This window comes from Netta rufina (assembly GCF_964035555.1).
Source record: "Netta rufina genome assembly, chromosome: 18".
Classification (NCBI taxonomy): domain Eukaryota; kingdom Metazoa; phylum Chordata; class Aves; order Anseriformes; family Anatidae; genus Netta; species Netta rufina.
Genome location: NC_140142.1, coordinates 2,509,814 through 2,535,354, shown reverse-complemented (window position 1 = coordinate 2,535,354; position 25,541 = coordinate 2,509,814). Strand labels below are relative to the sequence as shown.

Here is a 25,541-nt window from a genome sequence, read left to right as displayed (position 1 = left end):
GTCCCACGAAGCACAGAGACAGCTGTGCCCAGGAGCAGCTCCTCTGCACAACGCAGCAGGGCTGGGGGCTCTGACTGCAGCTGGCATGGGGAGAGCAGAGAAGGAGAGAGGGCTTGGAGGCACTTGGCAGTGGGAGGATGCTGAGAGCTGCCTGCAGGAGAAACCTGCACAGCCCTTGACAAGGTAAGGGTCTGGCTGCAGGGCCATGCAGCTGCAGGTCCTGGAAGGGTCTCCTGCTGGGTCTTGTTTCTGGGAGGGCAGTGGGCAATGCAGTAGGCTTTGAGAGTCCTGCTGGGTTGCAGTGTGAGGGGAGAAAGTCTGGCAGAAGCCCCTTGGAGTGCCCTAAGGCAGGTGCCCCCAGTCAGCCCAGAACACCCTGCCCTGGCTGGCCATGCCAGGCTCTCTGTCAGCTGCCCCGTAGCTCTTGCAGCCATGGAGGTGCCCCTTGGCAGGGCCCTGTTGGTGGCAGGGTGCTGCAGGGCAGCGCTGAGCACAGCCGTGTGGGATGGGGTCTGTGAGCACGGGCAGGGGGAAAGAAGAGGTGGGCGCAGAGCAGCAGCTCCCGGCAGGGACAGCTGCAGGAAGCACAGAGGGGCAGGCGGCCAGAAGGAGCTGTTGGCAGAAACGCTGTGGCAGGGGGGATTCGGGCACCTTGCGGCCATGCCCTGCAGTGCAGACGCCTTCCCCTGGAGCAGCCCCTCCCTGGCCTCCTCTCCCCCTGCAGCCCATGGGCTGTGGGGCAGGCAGGGGTAGAAGAGAAGGTAGAGCTCAAAGAGATGCTCCGAAGCTTTGTCTGTGTGAGAACTTCACCTCAGGTGAGGTTTCTGTCCAGCTGCACTTGGACTGGGGCTTCTCTGCTCTCAGTTGTCTCCAGTTTCTTATCAGGGAAACTCCAGAGCTGGATGGTTCTGCGGCTCAAAGACAGGAAACACAGGGTATATTAGAACACGACATGTGGGCAGTGGCCTGTGTAACTCTGCATTCAGATGAGTTGTTTGAAATAACACTGAAAAGATCATTAATCTGACCAGAGAACTGAACTTAAGCTTCCCCCATGTTCCTGATTCCTTCCTGATGTACAGCAGGAAGGACTCCTCTGCAACCCACAGCAGCCCCTGCTCCCAGTGCCACTCTCAGCCAGCACCAGCTTTACCTCAAGTAAGAGAGCTGCAGAAAGGTTCTTCTGCAAAGAGAGATGCTCAGGCTGGCGGGCGCTCTAAGACTTGTAATAAGTCTCCCTCAGAGACATGTGAACTAACATTGTTCTGCCTTCTCTTCAACAGACAACTGTGTTCAATGTCAGCAAATGCCCAATATCAGCTCTGTGAGTGAGTTCCTCCTGCTGGCATTCGCAGACACGCGCGAGCTGCAGCTCCTGCACTTCACGCTCTTCCTGGGCATCTACCTGGCTGCCCTCCTGGGCAACGGCCTCATCCTCAGCGCCGTAGCCTGCCACCACCGCCTCCACAGCCCCATGTACTTCTTCCTCCTCAACCTCGCCCTCCTGGACCTGGGCTGCATCTCCACCACTCTGCCCAAAGCCATGGCCAATGCCCTCTGGGACACCAGGGCCATCTCCTATCAAGGATGTGCTGCTCAGGTCTTATTTTTATTCTTCTTGTTTGGTTCAGAGTACTATCTCCTCACTGTCATGGCCTATGATCGCTACGTTGCCATCTGCAAGCCCCTGCACTACGGGAGCCTCCTGGACAGCAGAGCTTGTGCCCAGATGGCAGCAGCTGCCTGGGGCAGTGGCTTTCTCAATGCTGCCCTGCACACGGCCAACACATTTTCCCTGCCCTTCTGCCAAGGCATTGTTGTGGACCAGTTCTTCTGTGAAATCCCCCACATCCTCAAGCTCTCCTGCTCAGATGCCTACCTCAGGGAAGTTTGGGCACTTGTGTTTAGTATTTCTTTAGCATTTGGTTGTTTTGTTTTCATTGTTTTCTCCTACATGCAGATCTTCAGGGCAGTGCTGAGGATGCCCTCTTCTCAGGGCCGGCACAAAGCCTTTTCCACATGCCTCCCTCACCTGGCCGTGGTCTCCCTGTTTCTTAGCACTGCCATGTTTGCCTACCTGAGGCCCCCCTCCATCTCTTCCCCATCCCTGGACCTGGTGGTGGCTGTTTTGTACTCAGTGTTGCCTCCAGCAGTGAATCCCCTCATTTACAGCATGAGGAACCAGGAGCTCAAACATGCAGTGAGGAAACTATTTTATACCTCTTTCTTCAGCATTAATAATGTGCATAAAATACTAATAGAATTTCTGCAAACAAACACTCTTAGTGCAAATTCTTGAAAGTAATTTTCTTTATTATTATTTCCTTTAACTTGTGGCATTGATTTAATGTTATTCTAAGCCTCCTAATTATTATTTTATTATTATTATTATGACGCTGATAATTTCAAATACCTTTACAATCAATATTCTTGTTTAAATGAAGAAACTGGGACAATTTCATTAGTCTCTACTGCAATCTCTTCCCATCACCAGTGCCTCCAGCAGTGAACACACATGAGGAACTTGGAACTACGGGATGCAGTGAGGACACTGCTTGAATACATATGCTTCTGGTTCTTTGACTATAACAATAAGCTTATAATCAGAAACACCTATTTTTTCAGAAATCTTTAAGATACTTTTTTTTTCTTTTTATTTGTCTGTGTTGTTATTTTCACTAGCTATTGTTTCAGATATAAATAATATTAATCTTAGCCTCCTGCTTCTTAAAGATTTACCTACAGAACCAGGCTTCCTGTGTAGATAAACAATAAAGAATCCAGAAGAAATTCATTGGTCTGAGCTGCCATCTCTTCCGATCCCCTCAGGAGCTGGGGGAGCACTTGTTGGGGCACTTGTGTTTTAGTATTTCTTTAGCCTTCGGTTCTTTTGTTTTCATTGTGCTGTCCTATAGCCTATGTGCAAATCTTCAGGGCAATGCTGAGGATACCCTCTGAACAAGGCCGGCACAAAGCCTTTTCCACGTGCCTCCCTCACCTGGCCATGGTCTTCCTCTTTCTCAGCACTTCCACGTTTGCCTACCTGAAGCCCGCTTCCATCTCTTCCCCATCTCTGGACTTGGTGGTGTCACTTTTGTACTCAGTAGTACCTCCAGCAGTGAACCCCCTCATGTACAGCATGAGGAACCAGGAGCTCAAGGTTCCAGTGAGGAAACTGTTTCTATACGTGCTTCTTAAGCATCAGTGTTGTTAACATTATTGTGATTTGTATCATATCGTTTTTTGTACTTAGTATTATTATCATATTGTACTACTAATAATAATCCTCTAAATGCTACCATTCTATTTGAGAAGCTGACATGAGAGATTTTCATTTCATTTTTCATTTTGATTATTTTCATAACTTTTGATATTGGCTTAATTTTTTAAGTAATTTATTTACTTTAACTACGTCTTCTAATCAACCTATTGAACTAGATTTCCTCTGTAAGTATAGACAATAAAGAAGACAGCATAAATTCATTGGACTCAGTATCCCTCTCTTCCCATCTCCTCTGATTCTGGGGGGAGCAGCCCCAGCACGCAGGAGAGGCTCAGGGCCAAGAGGCTCACCGCCCACTGGGCTCTGCCTCTCTGCTGCCTTCGGGTTGGGGCTGCTGCTTCCCTGGAGCCATGGCCATGGCCAGCAGCAAGACGTGGCCTTGTCACTGCTGCTCCCTTTGGCTTCCTCATTGTTCTCTTGTGCTTTCACATTCAACTAAGTCTTGAGATCTCGTGTATCTTGCTGACAATCTTGTTGTCTGTACAGTGGCATCTCTTTCATTGCACAGCTCTTCCAAAGCTGGTGCTAGGAATATACCCAAGGAACTGCTGCATGAACGGGAACCCTACTTTACTGGGCTTCACTATGGATCAGAATCTAAGAGTGCTCAGTGTAGTGCTGTACTGGGAGCTCCCTTCTTGGCTGGCCATGGCTCAGCAAACAATAACTGGCCTTGACTGGCCTGGGACTGTCCCCATGGTGCTTAGTCTGATGGCAAATGGCATGCTGGAGAGGAATGTGGAGCTGTGGCAGGGAGGTGGGGAGAGGTGGGCAGGAGCTGAGCTGGGCTGGGCAGTGCCTGGCAGAGGGCAACAGCAGCGTCAGGGAGCGGTGGCAGCATGCAGGGGAGGGCTCCCAGCAGGGCTTGGTGCTGCAGAGCCAGGGCTGCATGAAGGGAGCCCAGAGCTGCAGGGGCAGGGGAGAGGAGGTCGAGGGCCAGGGCGGTGCTGCAGGGGCAGGGAGCTCAGCATGGCCCTTGCAGCCCCCTGCCCTGGGCCTGCCTCTGCCCATGGGCTTGGCCCCGGCCTTGGCTCCGCTGGCAGGAGCGCTCTTGGCATGCGCTTCCTGGCCTCCCCTCGCCTGTGCACAGCTGCTGCCCACTCCAGCTGCTGCCACAAACGTGTCCTCACAAGCAGCACCACACCTTGGGCTGCTTCTGCTGGCCTCCCCCACCCAACTGCCTTGACTCCTTGTCTCTGCTGGGCCCCGTCTTCCCCACCCAAATATGTCCCTCGGCTGTCAGTACCCTCTCCTCTGCCATGGTGGGACATGCTTTCCAGTGGGCCATCTACCAGACACCGTAATGAATACTATGAGCAGGACTAGAGGGGTCTTGCTTCCAGACAGGGGGAAGCAGGGAGGAAAAGGACAGTCGGGTTTACTGGACTGGGTATATTAGATGGCCTGGCATATCAGTCCCACCAATGTATCAGGCTCTACTGGACACAGGTACACTGAGTGCCCTAATGCCATCAAGCTAGAAAGAGGTAGAACCCACCTATATTTTTCAAGTGACAGGGGAATCCCAGCAGTTAACTGTACTGGAGGCTGAAGTGAGTCTAACTGGGCAGGAATGGCACAAGCACCCCAATGGGACTGGCCCAGAGACATCCTCTTGTGTATCCTCAGAATAGACTGCTTCGGGAGAGGGTACTGCAAAGTTCCAAGAGGGCACCACCAGTGGGGTTTTGGGATATCTGCCTTGTGAAAAGAGCTGCCCAGTCAATAGCTACTCTATTGACTGGGCAGCTCTTTTCACATTACTCAGTTTAATTTTCCGTGGCTGGAAGGGGACAATTTCCCCAAGATCATATGTACAACTACAGCCACTTGAAGGAATATTTTCTTTAGTTTTCATTCTGAGTTTTCCACAGAAAACCCAAGAGAGACCATGGATGTCCAGTTTTCTAGTAAGATTCAGGCTGAATTTCTCAGGTTCCAATGGTCGTTTTGATATTTTATTTTATTTTATTTTATTTTATTTTATTTTATTTTATTTTATTTTATTTTATTTTATTTTATTTTATTTTTATTTTTTTATTTTTTTTCCCAAGGAACCCCTGACTTGTGTGAGAAAGGGTTTCACGTGCTGGGTTGGGCTGCAGTTATGGGGACAAAGACCACTGCTGGCAGCAGAGGTGTCAGACCTCCAGATTCTGCTTTTCCTCCTGATAAAGGTCTCCAAAGAAATCCCCCTGGATCAATAGCAATAGGAGAATGATGCTCAAAACTGAAATGAAACAACATTCAGCCTTTAAAAACAAAAGACATTTTCACTAGGTGTTTTTTGAAATCTTCCTTAACTACATCTTGCGGGCTCTGCAATTAGCTGCACAAGGCATGAAGGCTTGAAGAAAACTGTGGAAGAGATGTTAGCAGTTTCTGCATTTTAATAAGTTCCATGGTGTATTTTGGTGCTCAGTCTATGAAGCTCAGGTACTGAGAGGAGAGTGATGTAACCACTTTACTTGCTCAAGTCAGAAGGAAAAGCTGAAGTGACTTGGAGTATTAATGAGCACCACTGAGAGCTGTTACTAACAAAGCCTCTCCAGGGCCTTGTTAGGGCAGATAATTGGAGGCCATGGTTACAGACAGGCAAAGCACTGTGCTGAGAAAAGTCTTGGTTGGTTTTAGTGAAGCAGAAGAGCCAAGGCCTGACCCCTGGAACTGGGAAAGGAGATCCTGCACCCCCAAGTCCAGCTCAAGGCTGTTCCTGGGGTCTGTGGGCTGTGGTGGGCAGTGTGATGCCATGAGAACAACACTGGTGTGACACCTCCGTGGTGCTGCACGGGGTTGCAAGGAATCAATGAGGCCTCATCACAATAAATATAGCATACATGTATCTCCTCATAAGCTCTAGCCGAGGGGACAGAAATTTCAAGGCTGTTGGGCCTGCCATTTCTACTAGCACGCTCTGCCTTCTCCTCTGCAGGCTTTCCTATGCTGGGCCACAGTCTGACCTATTTCCTTGAAGTCTGCAGACACCCATCTCAGTTCACCAACTTGCTCTCACAGTTTGCTTTCACCCATTTCTCGTCAGCCCTCACCAGCTTTTCTTTGAAAAACAAAGCAAGGGTCTGATCAGAGGGTGACCTCTGGCAAGACAGCACGACCCTTTGAGAGACACATTTCTTCCTTCTTGTGGCCAGTGCCAACCTTCCACAGCACTTTGTTGCATTTTTTTCTCTCCTGCTCTTTTCTACGACCAAAGAAAACTCCATCATGTTGGAAACCACTCCTGAAGTAGGCATCCCAACCCAGCAGGCTCCTTGTGGCCTCTCAGCCAACCAGACACAAGTCACCTCAGCAGCAGCTTCCAAGCCAGGGGCCAGTTGCTGGCCTTGCAGCTTCTTGGCTAGACACAGCCAAGCCTTGTGCCTGCTGCTGCCTAGCCATGGACTCAAGCAGAAGGGACAGGACAACCCATATGGGGGCCTTCACACACAGACACACACACACACACACAATTTCTAGGTTGGAAGAGACCTCTAGATCATCGAGTCCAACCTCTGACCTCTTTCTGTCTGGGTCCTCCTGGCTCTGGAGGCAGAGGGGCTCCCCCAGTCAGCATGCCAAGCAGGTGCCTTCTGCTGGCCTAGCAGGGCCACTGCCAGATGTCAGCCCAAAAGTGCAGCTCCCAGGGAGAACTCAAGGGTTACCTGCCACCTACTTCAAACAGAAGTGACCTCACAGTCCCTTTCTGTGACACATTCCTGGTGCTGCCTTATCAACTTTAAGGGATGAACAGGTAAATGGGATGCCGTTGTGGGAATCTATTACAGACCACCTGGCCAGGACGACAATGCCAATGAATTATTCTTTGCAGAACTAAGAGATGCCTCGAGATCAACTCCTCTTGTCCTTATGGGAGATTTCAACTTGCCCGACGTCAACTGGGATCACCACACAGCTGTCACGAGCAAGTCCAGAAAGTTCATAAAGCACCTAGATGATCTCTTCTTGGTGCAGGTGCTAAGGGAGCCAACTAGGAAAGGTGTTCTCCTTGGTCTGTTGCTGGAGAACAGGGAGGGTGTTGTGGGCGATGTGGCAATTGGTGCCCGTCTTAGTCATAGTGATCATGAAGTGGGTCAGTTTAGAATTTATGGCAACAGAAGGAAAACTGCCACCAGTACTTCAGCCCTGGATATGGGCAAAGCAGACTTCAGGCTGCTCAGGGAACTAGTCAGCAAGGTCCCCTGGGTAGCTGCTTTTGAAGGCATTGCCGTCCATCAGTGTTTCAGGTCAATCTTTAAGCACTGCCTCCTAAAAGCACAAGATCAGGTTATACCAAAATATCGGAAGGCAGGCAGGCGGGGCAGAAGACTGGCCTGACTGACCAGGGATCTTCTACTGGAGCTTAGACAGAAAAAGAAATTGTATGGCTGCTGGAAAGAGGGTCAGGTGATGAGGAAGGAATAGAGGGATGCTGTTCATGTTTGTAGGGAGAAAATTTGTGGGTCCAAAGCCCAACTAGAGTTGAAGCTGGCCATGTTTGTGAGAGACGATAAAAAAGATTTTTTTTAGATAAGTTAACAGAAAAAGGAGAACCAAAGAAAACATAAGTTCGCAACTTGACGGGGAATGTCTCCTCACAGACAATGATATAGCCAAAGCAGAGACATTTAATGCCTTCTTCACTGTCCTTGTTTCAGTTAGGACAGAATTATTTTCCTCCTAGTAGCTGGTAGAATGCTATGTTTTGGCTTAGGAAGAGAAGAGTGCCAATAACACATTGATGTTTAATTGTTGCAGAGCAGTGCTTACACCAAGCCAAGGACATTTCAGCTTCTCACTCTGTCCTGCCAGTGGGCAGGCTAGGGGTGCAGCAGGAGCTGGGAGGGGACAGAGCCAGGACACCTGACCCAAACTGGCCAAAGGGGTATTCCATACCTTCTGACATCATGCTAAACAATAGATAGGGGTGGCTAGCCATGGGGAGGAGGGCTGGACTGCTTGGGGTTAGGCTGGGCATCAGTCAGCAGGTGGTGAGCAATTGCATTGTGCATCACTTGTTTGTACACATTATTATTCGTAGTACTAATATCATCATTATTGTTATTATTATTATTGTTATCATTATTTTCCTGTCTTAATAAACTGTCTTTATCTCCACTCACAGGCTTCACTTTCCCATTTCTCTCCCCCATCACAGAGAGGGAGGGGGAGCAAACGGCTGTGCGGTGTTTAGGTGCCAGGTGGGATGAACCACAACACTGAATAATATAAATAAAATATTAAAATGTAGGAAAAAAAATAATAAAAACTCATTAGAAGAAACAATGTTAAGAGTTTTCTGGAAAACCAGCGAGTCCAATTAGTATAACAGGCACATTATTTATGATGAAGAAACAGGTATCCAAATAGTTTCCCCACTGCATCCTTGAGTTCCTGGTTCCTCATGCTGTAGATGAGGGGGTTCAGAGCCGGAGGCACCACCGAGTACAGAAATTACACCACCAGGTCCAGGATGGGAGAAGAGATGGAGGGGAGCTTCACGTAGGCAAACATCCCGGTACTGACAAACAGGGTGACAAGGACTAGGTGTGGGAGGCATGTGGAAAAGGCTTTGTGCCTGCCCTGCTCAGAGGGTATCTTCAGCACTGCCCTAAAGATCAGTACATAGGACAACACAATGAAAACAAAACAACCAAATAGTAAAAAAACACTAAACATAAGTGCCCCGACTTCCCTGAGGTAGGCTTCTGAGCAGGAGAGCTTGAGGATGTGGGGGACTTCACAGAAGAACTGGTCCACAGCATTGCCTTGGCAGAGGAGAAGGGAAAATGTGTTGGCCGTGTGCAGGACAGCAGTGAGAAAGCCACTGCCCCAGGCAGCTGCTGTAGTATCAATTGCAGCTTGATAGTTGTGGGCCAGATCCCAGCACACTACAGTGATTTGTGTCACTTTGGAACTGTCGGAGTCATGACACCTGTTTTTCAAGCATTCTACCTGTTTTTTTAGGATTTTGCAGTTGTTCAGGGGAGAATTTCCAAAACATTGGAGGTGCCCACTGCTCTAGAAACCTGCCCGTATCCTCCCACACTCCCTGCCACTCACAAGTATCCTGCCTCAGGACAGATCTCTGGATAAAATTCCTAAGTGGCTGTTTAACCTTAAACAAAACCTGAAGCACATTCATGAGGCATAACAACAAGACCATGCTCGTCTGAGTGTCCCAAGGATATTCAACATCTTGGAGAACTATCGTACCAAGCTCGGAGGATAAGAGGGAGGTGAAGGAGAAAGGAAGGTTGAATGAGTAGGAAAAAATGTCTCCTTCTTTCCCCTCCACAGATTGGCTCCCTGACAAAAAAAAAAGGCAATAGGTGTAATTGCTAATAGTTTCCAAGATATGGTTTCCAAAGTATAGAGTTGACGACAGTGCTGAGTACAAATACCAGGTTACGGTCATGACCAGAAATTTCATCATATCATAAGCCACTGTTACACCACACAGTACCATAACGATCTTAAACCAGGGCCCAGAAAGGATAAACAGCATGGCAGGGAGCACATACAGAAAGTAATGTGCTATAAAACTCAGTTTGGAAAACAGGTGCAGCAGACTTGATATTAAAGCAATCAGCATTGTGACTAGCAACTATTATGCAGGTCTAATAGTTATACCAATTTTAGTTTAACACATTCTGGTCAGATCTGTCGTTATCTCAACGCTCGAACCCCACGTTGGGTGCTAAAGAGGATTATTGTGATTTAACCCGGCTGGCAGCTAAACACCACACAGCTGTTCGCTCACCCTCCCCCCTGCCCCTCTGGGATGGGGGAGAGAAACGGAAAGTGAAGCCTGAGAGGTGAGATAAAGACAGTTTATTAAGACAGGAAAATAATAATAACAATAAAAATAACAACAATGATTATAATAGTGCTACTAATAATAATGTGTACAAAGAAATGATGCACAGTGCAATTGCTCACCACCCGCTGACCGATGCCCAGCCTAACCCTGAGCAGTCCAGCCCTCCCACCGCTGTTAGCCACCCCTATATATTGTTTAGCATGATGTCAGATGGTATGGAATACCCCTTTGTCTAGTTTGGGTCAGCTGTTCTGGGTCTGTCCCCTCCCAGCTGTTGCTGCACCTGCAGCCTGCCTGCTGGCATGACAGAGTGAGAAGCTGAAACGTCCTTGGCTTGGTGTAAGCACTGCTCTGCAACAAGTAAAACATCAGCATGTCATCAGCACTCTTCTCATCCTAATCCAAAACATAGCATTCTACCAGCAACTAGGAGGAAAATTAACACTATCCGAACCGAAACAAGGACAAATGCTATACCTAGATGTCACAAATTGCCTGATATTAAATTGAGTTAAACTAGAAAAGTGAGATAGCCAATTTATTGCTAAATAAATATTACCACTAGAATCAGTTTCTTCAGTGTAGTTTTCAGCTCCTGGTTCCTCATGCTATAGATGAGGGGGTTCACTGCTGGAGGTACCACTGAGTACAGGAATGACACCATCAGGTCCAAGGATGGGGAGGAGATGGAGGGGGGCTTCAAGTAAGCAAACATGGCAGTGCTGACAAACAGGGAGACCACTGCCAGGTGAGGGAGGCACGTGGAAAAGGCTTTGTGCCGGCCCTGCTCAGAGGGTATCCTCAGCACTGCCCTGAAGATCTGCACATAGGACAGCACGATGAAAGCAAAACAACCAAATGCTAAAGAAAAACTAAACAGAAGTGGCCCAACTTCCCTGAGATAGGCATGTGAGCAGGAGAGCTTGAGGATGTGGGGGATTTCACAGAAGAACTGGTCCAAAGCATTGCCTTGGCAGAGGGGCAGGGAAAATGTGTTGGCCGTGTGCAGGACAGCATTGAGAAAGCCACTGCCCCAGGCAGCTGCTGCCATCTGGGCACAAGCTCTGCTGCCCACGAGGCTCCCGTAGTGCAGGGGCTTGCAGATGGCAACGTAGCGGTCGTAGGCCATGACAGTGAGAAGGGAAAACTCTGCTCACATCAAGAAGACAAAGAGAAAGACCTGTGCAGCACATCCTTGATAGGAGATGGCCCTGGTGTCCCAGAGGGCATTGGCCATGGCTTTGGGCAGAGTGGTGGAGATGCAGCCCACGTCGAGGAGGGCGAGGTTGAGGAGGAAGAAGTACATGGGGGTGTGGAGGCGGTGGTGGCAGGCTACGGCGCTGAGGATGAGGCCGTTGCCCAGGAGGGCAGCCAGGTAGATGCCCAGGAAGAGCGCGAAGTGCAGGAGCTGCAGCTCGCGCGTGTCTGCGAATGCCAGCAGGAGGAACTCGCTCACAGAGCTGATGTTGGGCATTTGCTGACATTGAACACGGTGGTCTGTTGAAGAGGAGAAGGCAGAAAAATGTTAGTTCACACTTCTCTGAGGGAGACTTATTGCATGTCTTTGAGCACACACCAGCCTGAGCATCTCTCTTTGCACAAAAATCTTTTGGCATCTCTCCTGCTTGAGCTGTGGCTGGTGCTGGCTGAGAGTGGCACTGCGAGCAGGGGCTGCTGTAGGCTGCAGAGGAGTCCTCTCTGCTATACAGCAGGAAGGAATCAGGAACATGGGGGAAGCTCAAGTTCAGTTCACTGGTCAGTTCAATAAGCTTTTCAGTGTTATTTCAAACAACTCCTCTGAATGCAGAGTTACACAGGCCACTGACCACAAGTCGTGTTCTAATCTGCCCTGTGTTTCCTGTCTTTGAGCCACAGGACCATCCAACTCAGGTGTTTCCCTGAGAAGAATCTGTAGAGAACTGAGAGCAGAGAAGCCCCAGTCCAAGTGCAGCTGGACAGAAACCTCACCTGAGGTGAAGTTCTCACACAGACAGAGCTTCGGAGCATCTCTTTGAGCTCTACCTTCTCTTCTACCCCCGCCTGCCCCACAGCCCATGGGCTGCAGGGGGAGAGGAGGCCAGGGAGGGGCTGCTCCAGGGGAAGGCATCTGCACTGCAGGGCATGGCCGCAAGGTGCCCGAATCCCCCCTGCCACAGCATTTCTGCCAACAGCTCCTTCTGGCCGCCTGCTCTTCTGTGCTGCCTGCAGCTGTCCCTGCCGGGAGCTGCTGCTCTGCGCCCACCTCTTCTTTCGCCCTGCCTGTGCCCACAGACCCCATCCCACTCGGCTGTGCTCAGCGCTGCCCTGCAGCACCCTGCCACCAACAGGGCCCTGCCAAGGGGCACCTCCATGGCTGCAGGAGCTACGGGGCAGCTGACAGCGAGCCTGGCATGGCCAGCCAGGGCAGGGTGTTCTGGGCTGACTGGGGGCACCTGCCTTAGGGCACTGCAAGGGGCTTCTGCCAGACTTCCTCACCTTGCACTGCAACCCAGCAGGACTCTCAAAGCCTACTGCATTGCCCACTGCCCTCCCAGAAACAAGACCCAACAGGAGAAGACCCTTCCAGGAGCTGCAGTTGCATGGCCATGCAGCCAGGGACTTACCTTGTCAAGGGCTGTGCACATTTCTCCTGCAGGCAGCACTCTGCATCCTTCCACTGCCAACTGCCTTCAGCCACTGTCTCCTGTTCTTCTCTCTGTGTCTCTGCCTCTGTGTCTCTTTCCTGCTGCGCTGTGCAGAGGAGCTGCTCCTGGCCACAGCTGTCTCTCTGCACCACGGCCCTCTTGCCACGAGCTCTCTCTGTCCCATGAGCCCGGCCCAGCTCAGCAGCACAGCACCAGCTCAAGGCACTGCAATCACCCCTCTGGGGGCTTTGCTGATGAGCCCGTGAGCCTCAGGCACTCAGAGACAATTGAAGACATCTCTCCAGAAGTCCAAGTCAGAGGCAAGTTTCCTGCAGTGTCCCCCTGAGGGCCAGCACTGACACAGCCTCCCTTGGAGCTTGTTAGAGCAGAACCCTGGAGGCAGTGAGGACAAGGAGACAAAGGCAATGTGAAGGTGACAGTGATGTGTATGAAAACTGGATGTGTGTCAGCAAGCACAAGGGCTAGGTCTTGTCACATGGCACACAGGAAGGGAGATCCTTTCCCTTGACAGGTTGCTCAGGGCTCTTTGTGGGGCAGTAGGAAATGGGGATGTGCATGGCCAAGTGCAGGAGAACGGTACGACCCCTGCCTGCTTCATGGGTGGGGGGCGAGGAGGCAATGAGGCCCTGGTGCTTTAACGATCAGCTGTCTCCTCATAGGCCTCAGTGGCAGAGACAACAGCCATAGCCATGGACACAAAGAACTGGGTTTATGACTTTGAGCCCTCGTAGAGCCCTTGATCCTTTCCACACCAGGCTGTCCTAGGGACTCCCAGACCTGTACCTCTTGAGGGCTGCAGACCCTCTTCTGTGTGGTGCCACACTGGATCTGAGCTTGAGTATGATAACTCAGACTTTCTTGGAGGTCCTGCTCCTCATAAGGCAGCTCTGTAGGAAGCTGGCCTGGTTCCTGGTGAGCAGGCACCACAGCTCATAAGGCATCCCTCGTGGTGCCCCAGCCCTCCTCCTCCTGGGCACTGCTCACTCAGTAGAGTCTGCCCTGATGTGTAGTTCCTCTTCCTCTGGCACAGGACTAGGCACTTATTGTTCAAGATGTTCCTTTAGGCAAACTACTGCAGTTTCTCAAGATTCCACTGGACAGATGCTCCATTCTGTCAGGTGTTCATGTCTGCAGGCAGACAGTTCAACCTTCCCGTGTCTGTGCTGTCTCTGACAAGACAGCAGCATCAGGAGCTGCATGGAACGTTTGGATAATACAGGAGTAAGAAGCTGAATAAAAGTGCAGCATAGAATCACAGGAGAGTAGGGGATGGAAGGCTGCCAGGTTCCACCTCTTCTGTGCTTCCTTCTCATGCATGCTGTCAGTTTGTCTGGAGCTGCGTCCTGAATGTTATGGGGCTGTGCAGGTGAAAATTAGAAGGGCCAAAGCCCAGCTGGAGCTCAATCCATCTACTACTGTCAAAGACAAAAAAAGAAAACAAAACAAAACAACAAAAGAAACAAATAAACAAACAAAAAAGTGTATATAAATACTTTTATAAAAGAGGATTTAGAAGAATGATCATCTTTAATGGGTGTGTGGGAAAACCTGATGACAAAACCTGAGGACCATAGTGCCTTCTTTTCCTCAGTCTCTACCAGCAAGACCAGTTGTTCCCCTGGATATTTCTTCCTCCTCATGGCCAGAGCTACACTTCAAGTTTCACTTTGTGGCTGTTTTTTCTCTCCTGCTCTTTCCTATTACCACAGAAAGCTCCATGAGGGTGGAAACCCCTCCTGAAGTAGGCATCCCAACCCAGCAGGCTCCTTGCGGCCTCTCAGCCAACCACACACAAGTCACCTCAGCAGCAGCTTCCAAGCCAGGGGCCTGCTGCTGGCCTTGCAGCTTCTTGGCTAGACACAGCCAAGCCTTGTGCCTGCTGCTGCCCACTCATGGACTCAAGCAGAAGGGACAGGACAATCCTTCTGGGGGCCTCCTTTCTGTCTTGGTCCTCCTGGGTGTGTAGGCAGAGGGGATCCCCCAGTCAGCATGCCAAGCAAGTGCCTTGACTTCTCAAAAGTAAAGGGTGACCTGGCACCTCCTGACACAGGTGACCTCACAGTCCCTTTCCGTGACACGTTCCTGCTGCTGCCCTATCAGCTGCAGAGACAGAAGTGACCTCACAGTCCCTGCCACAGTCACATTCCTCCTGCTGGGCCATCAGATCACGAGGTAGAACTGACCTCTCTCTTGCTCCCTAGGTACCTGTTTTTCTCTTTCTAGATTAGAGACTAAGCAAAGTTTTAGTGGGAGTGTGTGTTGTCCTGCTAGTGGTATCAGGTCTGTGGTTAAGGCCATGACCCAGGAGATGACCTTGCTCTCTTCTTCCCCACCACTCCCCACACGGGGCAGGCCCTCAGGAAACACCCCTGAGCCTGGAGATGCACCAACCTGCTGCGCTGAGGTGCCACTACTGCAGGGGCAGAGGGGAGGGTTGGAGAGACACATGGAGCCTGCAGGCAAGAGTGGTGTGGCCTGGGGAAGTGAGTGGAAAAGTTACCCTTATCCTGGGTAACTTATCCTGGGAAAAGTTACCCTGAAGCCATAGGAGCCATTCTGGAAAGAAAACTTGTAGGCAGGAAGCGCACTTTTGTGATGGTGCCGAGCTGCTGGGCACATGTTCAGGGTGCTCTGATGGACTTTTATGTCCTTTTCCATCATGTATTAAGTGCCACGTTTCTCAGGAATAGAGTACCCAACAGAGCTGTGATAGATACTCTGAGATCATGAAAGCCACCACAAAGATGCCCCTAAGAATGTGACTGATATAGCGAGGTCAGGAGAAGCCCTGGTCAGGAGAAATGTGAGATTTGGAGGAGGGCATAGGACTATCCAGCAGAAACTAAAGATTTTGTAAAAGGTATGTTGGTTCAGGCTATGTGGAAGCTGCTGTAACCGTGACTTAAAACACTTATATGAGGCTATTCCCCAGCTTCAAAGAGCAAACTTAATTCCTACATTTAAATGTTACTCCACACCCAAACAGGAATCAACTACTCCTATGCCTGACATCTAAGTGTGCACTGAAGCCAAAACTCAGTCCATAGCCTCTTTCCCTTACCCTTACTCTCTTGCTTACCTTGATCCCTACCCTTAACACTAGATTTAAATGCTCTATTTAGGCCTAGAATTATTGGAAAAACTAAACAAACCCTAAATCACTAAGCTTGTCCGCACTTTAACCACAGACCTGATACGCAAAGCAGAACACCAATCCCTCCCAAAAAATCTTTCTTTAAATTCAAACCCAGAAAGGTGAGCCCTAGTCCCCTGATGCATGAGCACCTAACAGCTGATTCCCCTGTTCCTGTGCATTGACTTCCTCACCTTCAGCCCCTCTCCTAACCCTTACCTTTAGGTACCATACTGGGTGTGGCCCTTAGTGCAGGCCAAGAACTGTGAGGTTACTCTGCAGTCACATGGCATGCAAAGATGGATGTGAGGGGTCATGGGTCTGATCAGCTTGTGGGCTGCAAAGAAGAGATGGATGGGAGTGCTCTGAAGGGCTCAGCTCTGCCTCAGGATCTCCTGCCCCAGCAGGAGCAATGTGACTGTGGCTGGGACTGTGAGGTCACTTCTGTCTCTGCAGTTGATAAGGCAGCAGCAGGAACGTGTCACACAAAGGGACTGGGAGGTCACTTGTGTCTGGAGGTGGCAGGTCACCCTTGCCTTCTCCCTGGGAGCTGCACTTTTGGGCTGACATCTGGCAGTGGCCCTGCTAGGCCAGCAGAAGGCACCTGCTTGGCATGCTGACTGGGGGATCCCCTCTGCCTCCAGAGCCAGGAGGACCCAGGCAGAAAGAAGGCCCCCATATGGGTTGTCCTGTCCCTTCTGCTTGAGTCCATGAGTGGGCAGCAGGAGGCACAATGCTTGGCTACGTCTAGCCAAGAAGCTGCAAGGCCAGCAGCAGGCCCCTGGCTTGGAAGCTGCTGCTGAGGTGGCTTGTGTCTGTTCAGACCTGGGCTTTGTCTTTCAAGGAGTACCTGGTGAGAGTTGGCGAGACATGGGTGAAACAAAGGATGAGAGCAAGGTTGTGGACAGAGATGGGTGTGTGTAGACTTGAAGGAAATAGGGCAAAGTGTGGGACAGCATAGGAAAGCCTGCAGAGGGGAAGGCAGAGGGTGCTGGTAAAAAGGGAAGGCCCCAACAGCCCTGAGGTTTTTGTCCCCTTGGCTAGAGTTTGTTGGGAGATATGTTATATTAATTCTGATGAGGCTTCATTGATTTCTTTCAACTCTGAGCAGCAGCTCAGAGGTGTCATACTACTGTTCTTCTCATGGCATCCCACTGCCCACTCCATCCCACAGATCCCAGGAACAGCCTTGAGCCAGACATGGGGATGCAGGATCTCCTCTCCCAGTGGCTGGGGTCAGGCCTTGGCTCTTCTGTTTCACTAAAATCAACCAAGAGTTTTCTCAGCACAGTGCTTTGCCTGTCTGCAATCATGGCCTCCAATTATCTACCCTAACATATCCCTGAGGAGGCTTTCTTAGTAACAGCCCTCAGTTGGGCCCATTCATACTCCAAGTCGCTTCAACTTTTCCTCCTGACTTTACTTGCTCAAGCAGTTACATCACTCTCTTCTATAGTACCTGAGCTCCATAGCATCAGTGCCAAAATACTCCATGGACCTCATTAAAATGCAGAAACTCCTGACATCTCTTCCATAGTTTTATTAAGTCTTCACGGCTTGTGCAGCTAACTGCAGAGCTTGCATGATGTACTTAAGGAAGAAGATTTCAAAAAGCAACTAATGAAAATATTTTCTGTTTATAAATCCTGAATTTTGCTACATTTCAGTTTGGAGCATCTTTCTTCTTCTGCTATTTTTCTATGGTGTCTTCTTTGGAAACCTTCATCGGGAGGAAAAGTAGAGTCTAGAGGTCTGACACATCTGCTGCCAGCAGTAGTCTTTGTCCCTGTAACTGCAGCCTAGCCGAGCACATGAAACCCTTTCTAAGAGAAGTCAGGAGTTCCTAGGGAAAAAAATGAAATAAAATAATAAAATAATAAAATAAAATAAAATAAAATAAAATAAAATAAAATAAAATAAAATAAAATAAAATAAAATAAAATAAAATTGAAATGACTATTGGAACCTGAGAAATTCTGCTAGAATCTTTGCAGACAACTGGAAATCTATGCTCTATTGGGTCTTCTGTGGGAAACTCAGGATGAAAATTAAAATTATATATCTTCGAGTGGCTGTAGCTGCACCCATGAGCTTGGCCTCATTTGGGGAATTTCACCTTCTAGACACAGAAACCTAAACTGAGTAAAGTGAAAAGACCTGCCCAGTCAATAGAGTAGGTCAAACTCCTTCTTCCTGTGCTATAGATGCAGAAGGTAAAAAGAATTGCAATGTGCCTGACACTACTCTGGGACGTGTCACCCAGGTCATACATCTTTACCTTAGTGCTGACAAGTCCATCCCTAAAGCACGCTCCCAAGCTCTGCATCTACACCTTGGCTCTCCAGTTGATGACCCAGCTCATGGATGGCAATCAGGGAGTCTCGGTTAGCACAACGCTGCCTCAGGTGCGCCACCATGGTAGCCATTGGCACCTGCTGTTCTTCACCCCTCAGCAAACCCCCAACAGAAGGATTCTGTGGAAGGCCAAGCAAGGTAGACAACTGGTTCATGTCCTTTGTCTCCAAGGCAGCTCTGCCAAAGCCCCACTGGTGGTGCCCTCTTGGAACTCTGAATTCCCTCTCCTGAAGCAGTCTATGCCAAGGATGCACATAGCCTCTGGGCCAGTCCCAATGGGGTGCTTTTGCCATTCCTTCCCAGTTAGACTCACCTCAGCCTCCAGTACAGTTATGTATTGGGTTCCCCCTGTCACTCCAGAAATACAGGTGGGTTCTACCTCTTTCTAGCTTGATGGCATTAGGGTACTCTGTGCACCGGTGAGTACTGATGTATCAGTAGAGCCTGATACATTTGTGGGTGTGATGTACCAGGCCATTAACTATACCCAGTCCAGTAAACCCGATTGTTCCTTTCTTCCCCGCCTCCCCATGGCTGGAAGCAGAACCCCTCTAGTCCTGCTTATAGTATTCTTTACGGTGTCTGGTAGACGAACCACTGGAAACACGTCCCACCACAGCACAGTCATCCCACAGTACAGGGGACAGGGTGATGCCAGACAAGGGATGCATTACAGTGCAGGAGTTGTGGCAAAACTCAAGCTGAAATACTCAAGAACAGGACACCTCAAATGGCTGAAGCAGAACCCATCTGTGTATCCTAGTTTGGGAATCATCCCCTTCCATCAGGGATATGAAAGTAAAAAATGTGAAATGCCCCATCAGGTCAATGTGGAAAAAATATTCAGAGGTTTTGTGCTGGAGTGGCAGAAGGGAAAAAGTATTGCATTGTGCCTCAGACTAATCAAGGAGACCTAATGCAGTTCATCGCTGAGATAAAGCAAACACTCTAAGAATTGTGAGGGATGTTCAGTTGCGGCCTAACATGAAGAAGAAAGTTGATCACTAGTGAAGGAACAGTCTTTTCCTGCCACCACCAATCTGGTTACACAAGCATCAGAAGAACGTGTCTGCAGTATTTCCAAACCAGCTGGACACCGGGTGCTCATGGTGCAGAGGATCTTTTGGGGATGAACTCATTCATGATGTAACCCTGAGGACAATGTGGAGCAAGGACTACATATGTCAGCAATACCTCAACCCACCGCAGTCTTTCTTCCCCCTGCCTTCCTGTCCTGCCCTTCTTTCCTTCAGGATTAGAGTCAGAAGGGAGCTCTGGAGGTTTCCAGTGCTAAGATCTGCTCTGAGCAGGGAGAACTTTCACATCAGATCAGGCTGCTTCCTCAGTGCTTCTTCCACCTCACTTTTGAAAGCCGTACTTCTAGGGGTGTTAGCTGGAAGGCCAGTTCTGATTCAGTGGTGCTACAAGACAGCAGTGTGGAAGAGAAGTGAGACCAGCACCAAAACGCCCATGTCCTGCTGCTGTCAGTGTTTGTGGGTCCAAGAAAGTGGCAACCCTTACTCAAAGGCTGCAGGCAAGGAGTGCCTGCCAGGGAAGAAAAGGGCAGCCCCAAACAACACCAGGGTTTTCCACCACGTTGCAGCAGACAACACAATGAAAGCAAAACAACCACAGCCTAAAGAAAAACTAAACACAAGTGGCCCAACTTCCCTGAGGTAGGCATCTGAGCAGGAGAGCTTGAGGATGTGGGGGATTTCACAGAAGAACTGGTCCACAACATTGCCTTGGCAGAAGGGCAGGGAAAATGTGTTGGCCGTGTGCAGGACAGCAATGAGAAAGCCACTGCCCCAGGCAGCTGCTGCCATCTGGGCACAAGCTCTGCTGCCCAGGAGGCTCCCGTAGTGCAGGGGCTTGCAGATGGCAATGTAGCGGTCGTAGGCCATGACGGTGAGAAGAAAAAACTCTGCTCCAACCAAGGAGGGAAACAGGAGTACCTGTGCAGCACATCCTTGATACGAGATGGCCCTGGTGTCCCAGAGGTCATTGGCCATGGCTTTGGGCAGAGTGGTGGAGATGCAGCCCATGTCGAGGAGGGCGAGGTTGAGGAGGAAGAAGTACATGGTGGTGTGGAGGTGGTGGTGGCAGGCTACGGCACTGAGGATGAGGCCGTTGCCCAGGAGGGCAGCCAGGTAGATGCCCAGGAAGAGCGCGAAGTGCAGGAGCTGCAGCTCGCGCGTGTCTGCGAATGCCAGCAGGAGGAACTCACTCACTGAGCTGCTGTTGGGCATTTCCTGACTCTGGATACAGCTGTCTGCTGAAGACGAGAAGGGAGAACAAAGTTAGAAGAGGCCTCTCTGAGGAAAACCTATTGCAAGTTTAGGAGCACCACCCAGCCCAACCCCTGTCTATGCAGCTGAACCTTTCTGCATCTCTCTTGCTTGAGCTGCAGCTGGTGCTGGCTGAGAGTGGCACTGGGAGCAGGGGCTGCTGTGGGCTGCAGAGGACTCCTTCCTGCTGTGCAGCAGGGGTAAGCAGGAATATGGGGGAAACTCTCGTTCAGTTCACCGATCAGGTCAATGGAATTTGCAGTGTTGTTTCAAACAATGCATCTCAATGCAGAACAGAGCTTCAGATGCCACTGCTGAACACTGTCATTCTCAGCTGCCCTGTGTAACCCATCTGTGACCTTCAGGACCATCCCACACAGGTGTTTCCCTGAGAAGAAACTGAATACAGTTGAGAGCAGAGAAGTCCCAGTCCCAGTGCAGATGGACAGAAGCCTCACCTTGTCAGTGGGTTGTGAGCAAGTTCTCAGCTCTTCCCTCCTAGCCAGAGGTGCCGAGGCTTCACTCCAGCCGCCCTGCATCCTTCTGGAGAGCAGCACGCAGCCCAGGAGGATGCCCCACAGACAGAGCTGGATATTCGCTATCTGGGGTATCCCAATATCCAATCTGCATCCCCTGCAGTGTCTGAAGGAGGCTTGGCCATCACACTGTTGGCTTACTAAGGGTAGCTAGGTTATGACACTCCAAAAGGCTTCTGCCAGACTTCCTCACCTCACACTGCAACCCAGCAGGACTCTCAAAGCCTACTGCATTGCCCACTGCCCTCCCAGAAACAAGACCCAGCACGAGACCCTTCCAGGACCTGCAGCTGCATGGCCCTGCAGCCAGACCCTTACCTTGTCAAGGGCTGTGCAGGTTTCTCCTGCAGGCAGCTCTCAGCATCCTCCCACTACCAAGTGCCTCCAAGCCCTCTCTCCTTCTCTCCTCTCTGTGTCTGCCTCTGTGTCTCTTTCCTGCTGTGCTGTGCAGAGGAGCTGCTCCTGGCCACAGCTGTCTCTGTGCTTCGTGGGACTATCTCAAATGTGTTTTCTTTGTCCCACGAGCCTGGCCCAGCTCAGCAGCACAGCACCAGCCCAAGGCACTGCAATCACCCCTCTGGGGGCTTTGCTGATGAGCCCGTGAGCCTCAGGCACTCAGAGACAATTGAAGACATCTCTCCAGAAGTCCAAGTCAGAGGCAAGTTTCCTGCAGTGTCCCCCTGAGGGCCAGCACTGACACAGCCTCCCTTGGAGCTTGTTAGAGCAGAACCCTGGAGGCAGTGAGGACAAGGAGACAAAGTCAATGTGAAGGTGACACTGATGTGTAGAAAAACTGGATGTGTGTCACCAACCACAAGGGCCAGGCCTTGAGTCCCAACTCAAGGAAGGGAGATCTTTCCCTTCACACCTTGCTCAGGGCTCTTTGTGGGGCAGTAGGAGATGGGGATGTGCATGGCCAAGTGCAGGAGAATGGTACGACCCCTGCCTGCTTCATGGTGGGGGTGAGGAGGCAATGAGGCCCTGGTGCATTAAGAATAAGCTGTCTCCTCATAGGCCTCAGTGACAGTGACAACAGCCATCGCCATGGACACAAAGACCTCAATCCTGTTGGGACTTTGAGCCTTGCCATTCTCATTGCTCCTCTCCATATGAGGATGTCCCAGTGACTCCCAGACCTGCACCTCTTTACTGGCTAGTTGTTGGCACTTGTTCGTGTGGTGTCTCAGGGGATCTGAGCTGAGTCTGGGAACTCAGATCTTCTTGGTGGCCATGCTCCTTGTAAGGCAGCTCTGTAGGAAGCTGCCCTGGTTCCTGGTGAGCAGGCACCACTGCTCGTATGGCATCCCTCATGGTGCCCAAGCCCTCCTCCACCTCGCCACTGCACACTCAGCAGGGTCCCAGTCTGCCCTAATGCATGGGGTTCCTCTTCCTCTGGTGCAGGACTGGGTCCTTCTCTTTGTAAACATCAAGATGTTACTTTAGGCAAAATCCTGCAGTTTCTCAACATTCCCCCACACTGATGCTCCTTTCTGTCAGCCGTTCATATCTGCAGGCAGATGCTTCAACCTTTGTGTGACTGTGCTATCTCTGACAAGATAGTAGCACTACGAGCATTATGAACGTTTGGATAATACAGGAGTAACCAGTTGAATGGAACTGCAACAGAGAGTCACAGAAAAACAGTGGGTGGAAGGTTGCCAGATTCTACTTTTTCTGTTCTTCATTCTCATGCATGCTGTCAGTTTCTCGGGAGCTGTGTCCTGAATGTTATGGGGCTGTGCAGGTCAAAGTTGAAAGGCCAAAGCCCAGCTGGAGCTCCATCTGTCTATTACTGTCAAAGACAATAAAGACTGCTTATAGAAATACTTTAAATAAAAGAGGATTAAGGAGAATCATCATCCTTCATTGGACATGGGGGAAATCTGGTAATGATCTCGAGATAAGGTAAAGGCTGAGGTACTTAATGCCTTCTTTGCCTCAGACTCTAGCAGCAAGACCAGTTGTTCCCCTGGATATTTCTCCTTCCTTGTGGCCAGTGCCAACCTTCCATGGTGCACTTTGTGGAAGTTTTTTCTTTCCTGCTCTTTCCTACTACCAAAGGAAGCTCCATCAGGGAGGAAACCACTCCTGAAGTAGGCATCCCAACCCAGCAGGCTCCTTGCGGCCTCTCAGCCAACCACACACAAGTCACCTCAGCAGCAGCTTCCAAGCCAGGGGCCTGCTGCTGGCCTTGCAGCTTCTTGTGGAGACACAGCCAAGCCTTGTGCCTGCTGCTGCCCAGCCATGGACTCAAGCAGAAGGGACAGGACAACCCATGTTGGGGCCTTCTTTCTGCCTAGGTCCTTCTGGCTCTGGAGGCAGAGGGGATCCCCCAGTCAGCATGCCAAGCAGGTGCCTTCTGCTGGCCTAGCAGGGCCACTGCCAGATGTCAGCCCAAAAGTGCAGCTCCCAGGGAGAAGGCAAGGGTGACCTGCCACCTCCAGACACAAGTGACCTCCCAGTCCCTTTGTGTGACACGTTCCTGCTGCTGCCCTATCACGTGCAGAGAGAGAAGTGACCTCACATTCACATTCCTCCTGCTGGGTCAGGACATCCTGAGGTAGGGCTGACCTCTCTCTAGTCCTTTAGGGACTAGGGCTCACCATTCTAGGTTAGAGGATAAACACAGGTTTAATGGGAATCTTTGGTGTTCTTCTGTGGCTATCAGGTCTGTCTCAAGGGTATGGGCAAGCCCTGTGGTTTAGGCTTTTTTTAGGCCTGCCAACAACTTCTCTAGGGCTAAATAGTGCATTTTAATGATAGTGTTAAAGGAAGTGAATAGGGTAAGGAGGAGAGTAAAGGTAAGGGAAACAGGCTGAGTTTTGCTTCAATGGATACTTTGAGTTCAGGCATTAGAATAGTGCATTCCTCTCAGAGTGGTGGAGTAACATTTAGGTTTAAAGATTAAAATTACCGGTTCAAATAAGGAAAGGGCAATACATGACAGTTTTAAGTCAGTGTTACTGTAGCATCTACATTAAATGACCCCTCTTACCTCTACAGAATCATTAATTTCTGCTGGCCATGCTCCTCTTACCACCCCAAAATCTCACATCTCTCTTGTCCAGGCTGCTCCTGACCTCCCCATATCTTATTAGGGTCAGCTTTCTGATGACGTTTAACATCTCAGTGTACCTGTCTCTCCTCTGTTGCCTCCTCCATTCCTGAGAAGGAAGTGGCGTTGTAGTCAGGAGGGAAAAGGGCACAAAGATCTTTAGGCACATCCTGTGCAATGTGCCCATCAGCTCTGCACCTCCACAAAATCATGCTTCCTACCTACAAGTTTTGTTTCCCAGGTGGCTTCTATGCATCCAGTGTTACTTTTCCCAGGCCCTCAAGCATGTTTCAGTTTCAGATGTGGAGGGATGGGAAAAGGAAAGCAATGCATGGATGGAACTGATCTTGGCAAAGGATGAAAAGAATAACAGGAAGAGATTCTGTAGGTACCTTGCTCAGAAAAGGAAGGCCAAGGACATTGTACCCCTGTGATGAATGAGAAGGGTGAACTGGTAATGACAGACATGGAGAAGGCTGAGGGACTCAACAACTTCTTTTCTTCAGTCTTCACTGCCAGTACGGCTTCTTAAGTCTTTTGTTTCCCTGAACCCATAGTTGGTGGCTGGGGGTGCAAATTCCCACCTGCTGTAAGTGAAGAGCATGTTTGAGACCACCTGAAGAAACCCAACAAGTAAGTCTATGGGGCTTGATGACATGCAACCCAGGATCCTGAGGGAACTGGCTGATGTAGTTGTCAAACCTCTCTCCGTCATATTTAAAGAGTCCTGGCAGTCAGGTGAACTCCCTGGTGACCTGAAAAGGAAAACATCACTCCCATTTTTAAAAAGGGTAGAAATGAGAAGCCGTGGAACTATTGAATGGTGAGCCTCACCTCTGTGCCTCAAAAGATCATGGAAAAGATCCTCCTGGAATCAATGTCAAGGCACATGCAAGGCAAAGAGGTGATCTCACACAGCCAGCATGGCTTCCCCAAAGGCCAAATTGTGCCTGACCAATGTGCTGGCTTTCTACATTGAGTGACCACATCAGACAACAAGAGAAGACCGACCTACGTCATCTACTTGGACTTCTGTAAGACCATTGACACTGTCCCACATGACATCCTGATCTCCAAATTGGAGAGAGACACTTTTGATGGGTGCACCATTCAGTGGATAAGGAGTTGGCCTGAAGGTCACACCCAGAGAGTGGTGCTCAATGGCTCTATGTCCAAGTGGAGGCTGGTGACAAGTGTTGTACCTCAGGGGTCTGTCCTGGGACTGGTACTGTTTAATATCTTTATCTGTGACATAGACAGTGAGATTGACAGTGAGCGTGCATTCTGTACTGGTCACTTCTACTTCTACTCCTTCTACTCTGCCCTTGTGAGGCCCCACTTGGAGTCCCGCATCCACGACTGGGGCCCGCAGCACAAGAAGGATGTGCATCTGTTAGAACGGGTCCAGAGAAGGGCAACAAAGATGATC

The 25,541-nt window shown here is 50.1% G+C and overlaps 2 protein-coding genes and 1 pseudogene across 3 annotated transcripts in view; 2 read left to right on the top strand and 1 right to left on the bottom strand.

The window, feature by feature from the left end:
• LOC311216156 (olfactory receptor 14C36-like) overlaps positions 1-25,541 on the top strand; it is a 249,838-nt pseudogene that overhangs the window by 124,190 nt on the left and 100,107 nt on the right. The window lies entirely within an intron of this gene.
• On the top strand, positions 1,307-2,299 carry LOC311216602 (olfactory receptor 14C36-like; the record flags this gene model as incomplete). Its single annotated transcript, XM_084298135.1, has 1 exon — positions 1,307-2,299. The coding sequence occupies one exon, from the start codon at positions 1,307-1,309 to the stop codon at positions 2,297-2,299; it is 993 nt and encodes a 330-aa protein (XP_084154261.1).
• LOC311216601 (olfactory receptor 14C36-like) lies at positions 10,645-20,482 on the bottom strand (the record flags this gene model as incomplete). The annotated part of the gene is made up of 2 exons (XM_084298134.1): positions 10,645-10,961; positions 19,867-20,482. 2 exons carry the CDS (start codon positions 20,480-20,482, stop codon positions 10,645-10,647), a joined length of 933 nt encoding a protein of 310 aa, XP_084154260.1.